At 45.1% G+C, this 13,349-nt stretch overlaps 1 protein-coding gene across 3 annotated transcripts in view; it reads right to left on the bottom strand.

Annotated features, from left to right (window-relative positions):
• Positions 1-11,045, bottom strand: part of MYO1C (myosin IC) — a 53,395-nt gene extending 42,350 nt beyond the window's left edge. Inside the window, exon 1 of one of the 3 annotated variants that reach the window (XM_042879422.1) lies at positions 10,909-11,045. In XM_042879422.1, coding sequence (XP_042735356.1) covers positions 10,909-10,983 — 75 coding nt within the window. In that variant the 5' untranslated portion in view covers positions 10,984-11,045. Of the gene's footprint in view, positions 1-8,825; positions 8,849-9,315; positions 9,339-10,908 lie in introns of those variants that run through there. The other 2 variants (XM_042879424.1, XM_042879425.1) reach the window with 2 other exon arrangements.
• Positions 11,046-13,349: the final 2,304 nt, after the last annotated feature.

Consider the following 13,349-nt stretch of genomic DNA (forward strand, 5'->3'; position numbering starts at 1 on the left):
CAGATCCAACCTCTTGCACGAAAGGTTTTGGCAGCAAAATGCATTCCTTCTCCTGTGCCCTTCTCTGCCTGCATTGATTACAACGTCACCTCAGATACCACAACAGGGTAACCTTGTGCTACTATCCCACGTTTACCTCGCCAAAGAGTCCCAACAGAGCCCAGATGACTTCTGAACACTTAGACCTGTTGCAGAGGAATGCAAAAGCGGGTGTTCCCACATTCCCAGCTGAACAGGGGGACGTCCCTGCACACGAAGACCCCACAAACTGCACTGCTTTGGGAAGCAGCAAAGACATTCTGTCTCCAGAGAAGGCAAAACACATCTGATACCAGCACCCAGCCAGACCCCCATTCTGAACCTCAGCCAGCGCATGCAGTGCTCTGGCAAGGGGCAGAACAGACACCAGCTTCTCTTGGCTCAGTGTCTCAGTGCTATTACCTTGGCAGCCTGCTCCAGGACTTATCAGCATGCCTCTCTTCCTGACCTGATCCCATGTTGATGGGCACTCCCTGGGCAGATGGCTGCTGTACTGCTTAGGAGCTATAATAAGTTTCATAGCTTGGGAATCCCCAGGACATGGGAGTAGAGATGGTGCATTCTACATGTAAATCTTAATAAATCCACTGTTTAAAAGACAGCTAATTACCATTTATGTTCTACACAGCTAGCCCCATATTCACAAATGGAAGGTCTTAGTGCCAATCAATCCACACAAGCTTCTGAATATGACTGCAGAAGCTTCTAGTAAATTCAGACTTTTCCTCACTACCACTGACTTCAGGGATACAAAACCAGTGCTGTAAAACGAGAATGGCTGAACAAACCACAGGGATACAACAAGCACTCATTGTACATGAAAAGCACCCTCTGAGGTACCACAGCACAGTCCCACGCTGCTGCTGGGAGCTGATATACACAGCCAACATTGCTTTGCTGCAGCCCATCTGCTGCCCCAAGCAGTGTTTGTTCAGGCCTCTGTGCTGGGATCAACATCTGTTCCGCTCTGTAGTGAGAGTTCAGGGAACTCAAACGTCTGCTGTTCTCCAAACTTTGTTTCACTAAAGTCAAGGCAGGGAGTACAGAACTACAGGCAAAACCAGTTTAATTAAAGCTTCATGTGAGCTTATACAAGCTTACCTCAGATACTAGAGGAACACATCCTCCTGACACACAAGGAAAGAAAGGGCACTGCACTGAAAGTGAACTGGATGAAGCTCTAAGACTCCTTGGATGCTTGCTTAGTTCCCTATATGTACGTGCCTCCTAAAGTCTGAAACCTTAGAAAGTGATGCACATATTACCATCACAAGCCCACGAGAGGCTACAAGGCTGACAGCTGTAGTGTTCCATGATCAGGAAGTCAACACCATAAATCACCTAACCTGACACACGTGAGTATGTTTGCCACACCAGATTTGCCAGCAGAAATAGGCCTTGCTAGTAAGTGGGTCTGCTGTTCAACAGGAGCAATGAAGCTCTCTGGCAGGTGCTTGAAAAGGGAGGGATGAGGATCACTTCACACCCCCATCAATGCCATTACTGACTCAAGTGAACCTTCCTATTCTCTATCAAACTGCAAATGACAATCAGCCCACACTAAACTGACTGAATTTTTACTCCTGCAAGCTCAGTGTCACATTTGTGTTGTGTAATCATCAGCTTAGATAAGTGGTTTGCAATTAAGATCATTTGGTTTGGGGCCAGTGAAAGCACAGCCTAAAGAGCACTTCCAAGAGTTCAGCAGTGCTAGAGGTTAATCAGAGAAATTCACTGTCCACAACTGAAGGCCAGGCTCCAGGCTGACAGTTGCTTTTACATCATTAGACCGTAATTTTCCTTCCCCGCCTACCCAAAATTAAAAGCAAAATTTTTCACAAAACTTTTCTTCTGAAAGTAATGACCTGTTTTTGCAGTTCCAAGACTTCTTTTCAGACACTGCATTCAACCCACAGCAACACTGATTTTCCTCCATTCCCCATTTCCACACAGGTGGCAACGTGACCCTCTTACAGAGGCTACTCATTTCTGATGGTAATCAGTATTTCAGGCAAAAATGCATTCTATGACAAACAATTTAACTGAAGCTTCTAGAAAAAAGTAAACAGTTACATGAGTGCAGCTTCTGAGTCCTATGGACTTCAGCCTGGGCATAGTTCACATTCTCATCCTACACTGAGCTACTATGAGGAATTTTCCTTTTAGTGCAAGCTGAGCTAAAGAAAGTGGCTTGGGTAATAGCAGCTGCCAGGTAAATAGACTCAAGGCTTAAGATGGAGGGAGCTCCCCTCTGTCCCTGCACAGAGGCTGAAACATCAGAGCAGGAACAGACACTTGGCAGCTGATCAGGTTTCAGTTTAAAGAGAGATCAAGCACTGCCTCCCTCTCTCTAAGCGTTTTTTGTTGGTTTTTCTTTTCCACATACAGAGCTTTGCCTCTCTTGCAACATTTCCTCTTCACGTGGTGCCCCCATCACCAACCTGCCAGGGCAGCACAGAAGCCCATGCTCCCAACACTCCCTGCCTGCAGGCTCTCAGCACCTCTCTCTTTGCTCTGGCTCTGTCAAGAAAGGTTTCATAGTGGTCACCATCTACAGCATTATCTGGGAACAGCAACTCATCTCAGATTTTTTTCCTCTTTGTACTTCCTTGTACCAGGACAGGATTGTCTCAAACCAGATTAGTTTATACTCGAGACAAACAATGTCTGAAAGCTTTAACCAAAATATATAAATGGCCTACAGCCATCAACCCATGCATTCAATGCTGTCATGCAAAAAGAAAACGTAGTGTGTCTGCATTATCATGTAGTCACATGTTTTTCTCAAATGTTCTAAGGACAAACACACCTGTTTTAGAAATAGCTCATAAAAGTGCATAAATTACCTTTCTATTATTCCAAATTACTCCCAGCTTTCTCCACTCCCTTCATAAGCAGTCTTGAGAGCATTGTTTCTTCTGTAAATTGAGGAGTCATCTTCTTGGTGATCTTAAAGGATAATACTTTAATACAGCCAACATCTAGCCAACAGATAGAGCTGCTGTACTCCAGTAATGACTAAGATTGCAAATGATTCAAAGAAATACTTCCTACTAGAAACAAAAATTCTAAGTGCTGCAGCAAAGCACTATCTGTACTAACAAGACAGCTAGAACACATGCATCTGTCATTAGGTTATTCCATAAAGCTGAGCATAATCTTCTTCAGCTAAACTGAATAGTCTGTGGGGAATGTCTTCAGAAGACAGACAGGAGAACAGAGTAAGATTGGTCTGATCTACATTACAGGCTTCAGCCAGCAGAAAATATTCAAACCTTCCAAAGCTTACATATATGTAAGATCCCTCTGCAATGAGCACTGCCTCCTGGCTATGTGCAGACATACTCTAGTTGATCAGAAACGTGCTTGCTGCCATCCTGACATCCTGCAGTCATAAAAACACGAGTTTTTGCCCAAGGAAACATTCTAACTTTGACAGTAAATCCGAATTCTGCCAGGACTATCACTATAGCACTGTGCAGTTAATTGTGATACTGGGGGAACAAAAGCAAAATGAGAAATTCCGACATAAAATCAGAGTGATGCTTTTGTAAGGTGCAGAGGTGATGCAAACCACCACCAGACTTGTTTAAACAAACAGATACGTTCTGGTTTTGCTAATGACTCCATAAGCTGCTGCTCATAGCTGTTATCCATCAGCGTTGCAACATCCCAACACTCTCCCCACTCTGTCCCTTCAAGCACAAGTCAGGCACGCTGTGCTGCCCCCACTTCATTCCCACATGAACACAGCAGTGGACAAACTCTGTTATACTGCCTTGCACACAGCTGGCACTGCTGGTTCAGTGCACTGAAAAACAGCCAGGTAAACAAATCCCAGTTATTTCAATATTAATAGATGTAATGGGAGTGTAAGAAAGCTAATCTGTGAGAAAATAGATGTGCTAACAGAAAATAGCAGGTAAGCAGTCATAAAAAGGCAAGGGAATGATTCGCAACTGAAATTCATCACTTGCTTAAATTAAGGCAGAAAAATGCCAACCATCTGTTTTGTTAACTACATTCCAATTCTGTCAGAAAGAATTCCTGGACTCCTGGTGCAAAGGTGTGGCTTTCCCTCCCAGGATGCAGAAGGAGCAATTCTGAACAGCCTCCAAAAGCCTAGGAGTGGAGAACAACCTGTTATTTAAAGCAATGAGACGTGGACAGAGAACAAGGCTTTCTGGTCTCTACTTTGCAAGGTTCAATAAAAAAAATGACAATACTTCTGTGTAATAGTTTTCTCTCTTCTTAGAGCTGCACCATTGGATACATGAGCCTTTGCTGCAGACAAAAATCTGAACTGCAGACATACTGCTTATAACACAACATAGTGCTGCAAATACATACGTTTATGTTTTAAAAAATGTTGATTATAGTGTGCTGCCTTGTAACGTGTGGAACTGCATATTTCAGTTATTAAAGTGAGCAAGCAAGTCTGTCTGCTGAAAGTCAGTTCCGTGAGTAAACAATGACTCAGTGTGGACTGTATAATGTAAAAGTTATTAGTTACTGTTAGCAAGTTTAAAACAACTCAACTCACAGCATTATACAAAGACGTATTTCAGAATGGAAAATAGTTTTCCTCCTACTTCTGTGCTTCCAGTTATACTGTTTCAGTGGAATTCAGTTTTCTAAAAAGCTAAACAGATCACTATCTCCTTATTACACAACTGGAAATGGACTTATCCCAACACTTCAGCCATGAACAATAACCACAATGAGAGCTGAATTTACACTGTTCTCAGTTCCTCATTGTGGCTAAAGGTGATGCTTTGTTGGACAGGAATATCCTACCCAGACCAGGTACAGGCGAAGCGAAAGCAGAAGACTATAAAATACTGAGCATGTGGCAATGAAGAAAAGCATGCAGTTGTGAGCTCACCTCAGCCCTCTGACAAATACAGGTCTCCAGTTGAATTACAGCTCCTTCAATAATCCTCTGCTTCATTAGTAAAATGGCCAATACATCTGATGATTGTCAGCTGGCACGAGGCACCACAGATCACTCTAGCTAATGAAATGCAACCCTAGACTCTAAGACACAAAGGTTTCCCTTGAAGTCTTAACATCTCCCAACGGCCAGGGCCACACATTCCTATGTTACCTTTTGTAGAGGTGAAATCTCTGGTCAGACACCAGAAAGCTACAAGGAAAGAGTCAAACATCCACGGTAAACTGTTACCAGAAAAGCGTCTCAAATAAGTCAGTGACATCAGAATGTAAAGGTACAGCCCTTAAAGCAAGGGCAGAATTCATCTTGCATCCAGACAGCAGGCTGAGTGTCACTGTACCTGTTTTGTCTACGTACATCCTTCTGCATAACAGCGATTTTAGAAAGCTCCTTTATGGAGAAAAATGTGTTTGGAGTGGCAGGAATTAAGCATTGGGGATGTCTGTTTTTCTTTTGTCATTCAAAGATGACCCAGTACCTGGCAAAAGTCAGAATACACTCTGACATAATATCCTTTTCTATTTTTGGCACCAACAATTACCCTGCATATTCAGTAACAAAACTTTGCAGTGACGGAAGGCTGTAACATCTCACAGCATTGTGTCCTTACTGCCTAGAAGGCAAGCAGCAGAGCACCCAAAGGCACTGCCAAATGCTAAAAATCTATGTCCATGTACTCAATTACAGGAAGGGTGGTGTCTGACCCGACCCAAGGTCAGCGTGCCAGTTAAAGGGCTGCAATGTCACAGTGAGGAGCAGCTCGTTGGTGTGACCAAGATCTCTCCTTAAGCTGCCAGGGAAAGCACGCATGCATGAACACATCAATTCTAAATACTAACCTTTGTTGTCTTGTACAGGAATTTAAAATAAGACAGACTATACGGAAGATCAAACAGAAAAGGTACTGGCCCTGCTGCTCCTTGCTGCATTGCGTATTTAATTAAGGCAGGAGCAGGCTCTAAAGGAGCTTTCAGCTTTCCTCCCCACTATGCACCCCAACTGAACAGGGCTCAGTTGCAACAAATTACTTTGTTACAGTCCACTCTATCTGAACCTTCGTTCAGATATTTCACATGGAGTTACTGCTCCTTACAGCTTTGTTAATGCTTTCTGGGGAGAGCTGCCCACCTACCTCACTAATGTATCAACAAAGCATGAAGAATGCAAAGGGCACAAAATAAATATGATATTTCCCAGAGAGAACATACAATCCAGAGGAACAGTAGATGTGGCTCCCTCAGGCAGAAAAAATATCTGTATTTAATCTCACAGAAAGGCAAGCCTCATCCACTAGAAATAACGATAGAAGGTTAGATATGTGGTTCCTAATCAAAGTCAGGGATAGTAATCCGAGTCAAAACCAACCACATCACTCATGAGTTGCTTATAATGGGATGAGAGTCAAACACAGCAGAACCCCTGACAGAAGACAAATCCATGCTACAACTGCAGCCCCTGCGTGCCAGCACAAAGCACCACTGCCTCCCCCAGTCCCAGCCATTTCTTCCTGCGTCACCACGTCCACGTGCTCACACAATGTGCTCAGCCAGGAAACTCCTCCACAGCGGTTCTTCCCACAGCAGTATTTTAACAATATACACTTACACATTTATATTTATGTATCTATATATGGCTCTTCAGCAGTATGAAAGGAGAAGTGGCTCAGTTTCAGCTGCGTCACTTACAGGGGGAGCAGGACACACCAACCTCAGGGAGATGTGCTGTGCTTTTAGCTCTTCTTCATCTCCTTCTCTGCAGCACCAACACCATGCTACTTTTTTTCCAGGTACAAACTCATTCTACAGAAGACATCAGGCGTCCGAAAGCACCCAGTGAGCAGCACACACCCACCACTCCTTCAAACTGTGAGGCAGAGCATTCTAAGCCTGCTGACCCTCAACACTTTGCATGCTGGAATTGTTCAAAAGCATCAGCTGAGAGCACATGGCTGCAAAACACAGGAAAGTGATGGTTTATGCACTGCTTTGTGGCCATGGCCAGCTGCTGCAGATAATTTCTCATCCATTTGATGCAGGCTGTTTCATTTTTTCTTTTCTTTATTTTTTTTAAACAGTGGAAGAGGAATTTGTACAGTTCCTAAAAAGCACCCTGTGTGCACCACAGTAAGGTTACATCCCATATGCAAAGTGACACTGCAAACAATCAACAGCTCCTAATGCCTGCCTACTGCCAGAAAAAGACTATTTAACCTTTACATGAAGGTCTCCAGGGAGTTTTAGCTCTTTCTTTTTAGGGGGGAAAAAAAAAAAAGAAAACTCACTATATTTGATCTGTTTTTAAGCTTTCTTGGCCCCCACTTCTTTTTACCATCGTTCCTCCAGTAGGCTTCGATCAAACATCAAGAAAGTCTTTATGTGAGTTGAATGATCTGGTCAGAACTCACCTCATCGCTCTTAAGCACACTGTAAAATCTGAAGATACATCATAGAAGTCTTCAGCCACATAAGTTGCTCCACTGTCAGTTGTGCAAGGTCAACAAACAATAGAAACTGCACACTGACTCCTGAGTCACAAGGGATCTCACACTCCCTTGGTACATTATGACTCAGTTATACTGTTTGGTTTTATTGGTTTGTTTTTTGAGGAAAGATCTGTCCTTTATCATAGGATAAATTAGGGTAGCATGAATGTAGCCTTGCACTCCATTGGCCATTGTCAGGCAGAACAGAAGACAAGACTTACACTCACACAGGCCCTCCCTAAAAGATGGGATCCACTGTCAAAACTGAACATCCGTCCCTAAGCGTCATGACAGAGGTTGCCATCCCAGGGCCTATTGTAAAAATTAAGAACTCATCAGTTCTCTAAGCCCTAGGCAGTTTCTAAAAGAGCTTTAAAAAGTGCTGACAGCTGGTAATTGTCTATTGCTCCAAAATGAGATGCAAGTAGAACGCCTTTATTGCAGCTTGCTCTAAGATGTGGTTCTGTTTCATGGCAGGGTTTGTCCCACCAACCAAGCAAATTTTTCTCACTTGTCACTTGCTAGAATGAAGCAGCTGTCATCTGCAAGAAGTTCTGGAGAAGCCTTCCACCTCCAGCAGCAAAGAAGGGATAATTACCAGAATGGTCTCTGTCACAGAATCATTCAGATTGGAAAAGGCTTCTAAGATCGTCGAGTCCAACTTTCCACTGACCACCAATGCTGACCACGTCCCTTAGTGACCACGCTGCACATCTCCACAGCTCTGGAACACCTCCAGCAATGCGGACTCCCCCACCTCCCTGGGCAGCAGTGCCACTGCAGCACTGCTCTTTTGGAGAAGCTTTTCCTAATACACAACCTGAATCTTCCCTGGCACAACATGAGGCCACTCCTCATCTTATCAAGTCTTGTATCTCAGAGCCATTTTTCTTCCTACAATCCCCCCCAAAACGTGAGGATGCAGATCAAATGGAGTTACTTAGAAAATTCACATTACCAGAATAAGAAATCAATTCAGCAAAGAGTCCAAATCCTTCCCTAACTGTTCCCACCGTCTCTCACTGCAATTAAACCCAGGTGTATTAGAAAAGGGGGAAAATGGCACGAGGTAACACAACAGATGGGGACCATTCAGTTTGAGGGGGATCACAGACACGCGGTGCAAGCTGGAGAAATTCTGGTCCTTGAGAACATCTCCAACTATAAAAGACAACTAAAAATACCGAGCTTCAAGAAGGAAGTGCTTTTAGGCACCTGTACCGCCTCTAGCAAACAAGGAAGAATTATTCCTGCACGAACACAAGCGCTATCCGCAGCGGACCATACCACCAACGAGCGCACAACAGCGCAAGAACGCGGAAAATAAGTTTGCTACGGACAAAAATTCACTGATTAGAACGAGGCGGGACCCCGGCGACAGCTGTCGGTGACACGGCCGCACCCCCCGGTTCCGGCTGCCCGCTCCATGCGGCCCCGCAGCCCGGCGGGCGGCTCGCCGCTTCGGGACGGAGTCAGACAAGCGTCGCCGGGGCGCGTTTAGTAACGTTACGGAAGGGGAGGGCGGGGGTTGCTCCGGGTTGCCGGAGACGCGCCACGCAGCCGCCAGGATGCCCGCTGCCGTGAAAGGATCGTTTGTTTCTACCGTGGAAACGTTATGAGTTTCTGGGAACGCCGCTGACTTCGGGGTGTAGGACGGAACCGCCGCCGTCCCGGCCCCCCCCCCACACGTCCCGCAGGCGGCAGGCAGCGCCGCGCTCCCGCGGCCATGTGGCCGAGCCCGGCACGGGGCGGCGGCGGTCCCCGGTCCTCGTCCCTCAGCTCCGGCTCCGGCCCCGCCACCGCCGCCGCCGTCCGCCCCTCCCTCCCCCGCCGCGCTCACCTGCTCTCCGCGCCCCCCGCCCGCTCCGCTCGGGGCCCTGCGGCGGCTCCGCCAGCGCTTCTGCACCGACTGCCCCCGGGAGCCCGCGCCGCGCCGCTAGTGAGCATGTCCGAGCGCCGGGCATGCGGAGTGCGGGCCGGGCGGGGTGGCTGCGGCCCTGCCCCCGCCCTCACCTGCCGTCAGCCGCGGCCCTCCCCGCACCTCCGCCCTCCCCCGACCCGCGGGCGCGGCGGCTCCGCTCGAGGCGGGAGCGGCTCCTGCCGCTGACGTCGTTTGGGACGACGGCATCCCCCCGCTAAGCTTTGCTCCTGCATCGACTCGCGTTCCCGTCGCTTAAAATGACGGGAGCACCTGTCTCATCCAGACGCACGGCAGATACAAATCTCGGACGCCGATGCTAATCGTTCCGTCCCCTCCTCACCGCTGGCTGCCTGGGGAAGCACCAAGAGACCACCTTTGTGACGAGGCCAAAGGGCGAGCTCAGCTCTGGAGCGAAGGCAGGACCCTCTGGCAGCTCGGTTGGACGAGGAGCAGCTCGGTGCAGCTCCCAGGCACGTTACCTTTTGGAGGGTCTGTACTCAGGATCCACAGCATTTCCTAACAGGGCGAAGCGCCCTGAGCTCAAACGCCAGAGCTCTGCGCGTCCCATTCTGCAACGGCTCAAAGCATCTCCAGCTACAAGCTTCCCTTTGTACTAAAGCACAGTACATTGGAAGCCACTTTGCTCTGCAGCACCAACAGTATTTAAACACCCAGCGCCATTCTCAAAGTAGCAAATTACAGTTTTATGGACTGTTAATGAGTATTGAAGGCTTTTTAGAAAGCTGAACTAATGGCTTTTCTCTCTATGATGTCTCCCCCAGGATTCTGGCGCTTGTTATTCAGAGTGAGGTTTAAAGAAACAGCTCCCTCTGGGAATGACAAGTCAGTCCAGCCAGTGTCCTCTACCATCACTGCATGTCAGTGAGTGCCATTCCGGGACCATTTACTGGAAGCCAAAGAACAGCAGAATCGCTGCCATCTCATCCTGTAACAAGGCAGAGCTCTCAGGTTTTTCTGGAGTGAGATGACTACCTAACAATTGTGTAATCTGCACAGTAAATGTCTTAGCTAATTTTCAGATCGAGTTTCAGATTACTTGCTAGAAAGACAATGCTCGGAAACAGGAGCAGTATGCACAGATGTGAACTTCAGTATGTGCTGGCTCTGCTCTGAGCAGTCTGCTACCAGAACTGAAGTCATATTAAGCACTTTATAAGTACCCATGACAAAGAGATACAAATGCAGTTACATTTAAGTATAAATGATTGCTTATTCACCTCAAAGAAAGCATACTAAGTGACATTATTAACCACGATCAGTAATTGTCTTTTTGAGTGCAGAAAATGAAACTTTGACAACCGGATGCCGCCTTGCATTTAACTGGAATCCAGCAGCATGGATAGCCAATGCTAAAGAGCACTTAATACTTGTGAAAAACAGCTTTTTTTTTTTTCCCCATTATTATTTCTCAATTCAGAACAGCCTTACTAAATTGTTCAGCACACAGCTAACCATGCAAGAAAAGAGCAGAGAATAAAAAAGCAGGCTTACAGTCTTGCGTTCTCCGTTGCGATTAACCACGCGGATGATTTCTCCTGTAGGAATACATTCAATCTGCAGTTCCATCTTTCCAAGGTAAGTTAGTATGAAGAAAACCTCAACTAGCTGCAGTCTTTGCTTCCGAGCCCTGTTTTGAGAGGAAGAGATGAACCTCTGTATTTATACTATGTGTAGGTGTGAGCTGAAACAATTAAGTTCAAGACTTGTTTCCACTAGTTACAATGTGTGGAGACAGTTCCAAGAAACATAAATTTATGCTCGTGTTTATTGCTCTAAACTTTGTTGATGTTCCAGTTCTGTCCCAGTGACTTCGGGAAGCCAAGCTGCTGCGGATGCCATTTCATAGGTATTAGCATGAAACAATAACATGGTAAACTTTATAAATGAACCAAGAAATCTTACGGAGAAAAGAGTCTTCATCTTCAGCTCTATAATGTTTGGTTTCTAGTAGATAGAAAATACTGATGGCTCCCATGGTAACTACAGGAAGTTCTTCAAATTACTCTGGAATGAAATCATTATTAACTGAATCCTCAAGTCAGTAAGCAGGACAAAGGAAACCAGCTTGCATGGTACTAAAGAAAAAATCCCACAGCAAATTTGACAAAAATAAGCTGGTAAATACTACTTTAAGTACAATTACAGCTCTTTACTACAGCTGTATCATTCATTAATGTAGCATCTAGATGTATGCACCCACAATCCCCTCCCAGAAGCAGAAAGCCTGACAGTGACAACAGAGAATAAAACATCGGTTTGAACTCAGGTATTTCCAGTCTTGCTATTACAGGACAATTCCTTCTATCTTTTCTGGAGAGCCAAACTTGACTTTCCAACTCTCCAGATGAATTCCAGAGGATGCTGCTTCAAGAACAGACACAACAAAGAACTTACTGAAAAGAAATGGCCTGTCACTGTTCTGTCTTTCATATCTGGAATTGTTCTTCCACTGGCCTTTGCTGTTATACAGAAGATTGGCCCAGTCCAAAAATCATTTCCTGGACCACTTACTTTCCAATAAAATGTTTCACTGAATAAGTGATTTTATCACATTAAAAAAGAAAGCAAGCATCTCTGATACTTCCCCAAACAAAACTGCTCCAGCCTCAGAAACATGGAGCAGTACCTTGTCTGTCTTATCTAGCCTTCATGCACGGGGACATTACAAAGATTAATGGTCTAGGACATGAAGGTTATTTAACTGCAATGATAACACAGATGCCAGAATTCTGTATAAAACCAAACAAAAAACACCTAGGAGTTGGCTACAAGGGAGAACAAGATCTAAAAAGGGGCAGACGAAGCAGAAAGGGACTGAAAAAATACATAGAAAAGGGCAAAGAAGAGCAGAGAGTGGTTTCTGCCAAGGCCAAGAGCTGCACTTGAAAACTGTGTTTAATGTCTGTAACTGATAACTTTCGGTTTGATCAATTTATGGTTAACATGCTAACATATTTACTATATTTTTGTTTTCGTGATGCAAGTTCTTGTTTTCTGAACTGTCCCTGCACCCCTTATTTCCTCTCACCAATTTGTGTTCCAAGATCTCATACTTCCTCTCTCTTCACTGTTTTCCTCCAGCGATTCTTCCAACCTGTGTTCCAAATGCTCCCACATGGGTTCTCTCACTACTTTCTACATTGCACGTCTGAGATGTTCTCATTTTTTTAATTGCAGTGACCTTGTGAGAGGAAGAAGACAGTTCCATTATAATAGGAAAGGTGGGAGGTGTGCACTCATATGTTGTCTTTCTTAACTTGAAATTACTGAACAAACTCTGAATAGTTCCCCTGAAAGCTCAGTTTCCAGAGTAACTAAACACGTGTATGGTACAGATTAATTAGGTGCTGAGTGTCACTGCCTCAGTTAAATAAAACAGCCACACAAGGAATAGCTTACTCTGCATGCTGTATGACACACAACTCTCTAATGTTTGAGTTTGCCACTGAAGAGCAAAAGAGTAAGATGAAAGAAAGCTGTACAAATAGAAAATTGGCCTCAAACATTTCCACCTTCATATAAAATCCTTTTACCCATTCTCTTTCAAAATAAGTACGAAGAAAAAAAGAGGCATAAGGAAACACGGATATTATCAGCTTAATGTAGGAGTTACAAAGTTCAGTAATACTGGTGCTCCTGCTTTGACAGGAACCAGCAAGTTTCGATGCTCTCAATATCATGTTGTTACCAAAGAACTTCAATCACTTTCCAATAGCAGATCCCTCCAGCTGAGGACAGAAAAAAAAACCCCACTGGAAATACTCGTTAGAAATGCAGAGTATCATTTCCTCTCTCAAGGAAAGTCGAATCTGAGCTTTGTTCAGTTGGCCTTTCAACCACAGTACATTAAGACAAGTTCATCCCAGTGTCACTCAGCGTCCGAGAGCAGAGAAGGAAGTCGTGGTAGGAGAAACAATAGTCTTTATCAAAGG

This window comes from Lagopus leucura, unplaced genomic scaffold (assembly GCF_019238085.1).
Source record: "Lagopus leucura isolate 7727_CA_CO unplaced genomic scaffold, USGS_WTPT01 Super-Scaffold_100024, whole genome shotgun sequence".
Taxonomy (NCBI): Eukaryota; Metazoa; Chordata; class Aves; order Galliformes; family Phasianidae; genus Lagopus; species Lagopus leucura.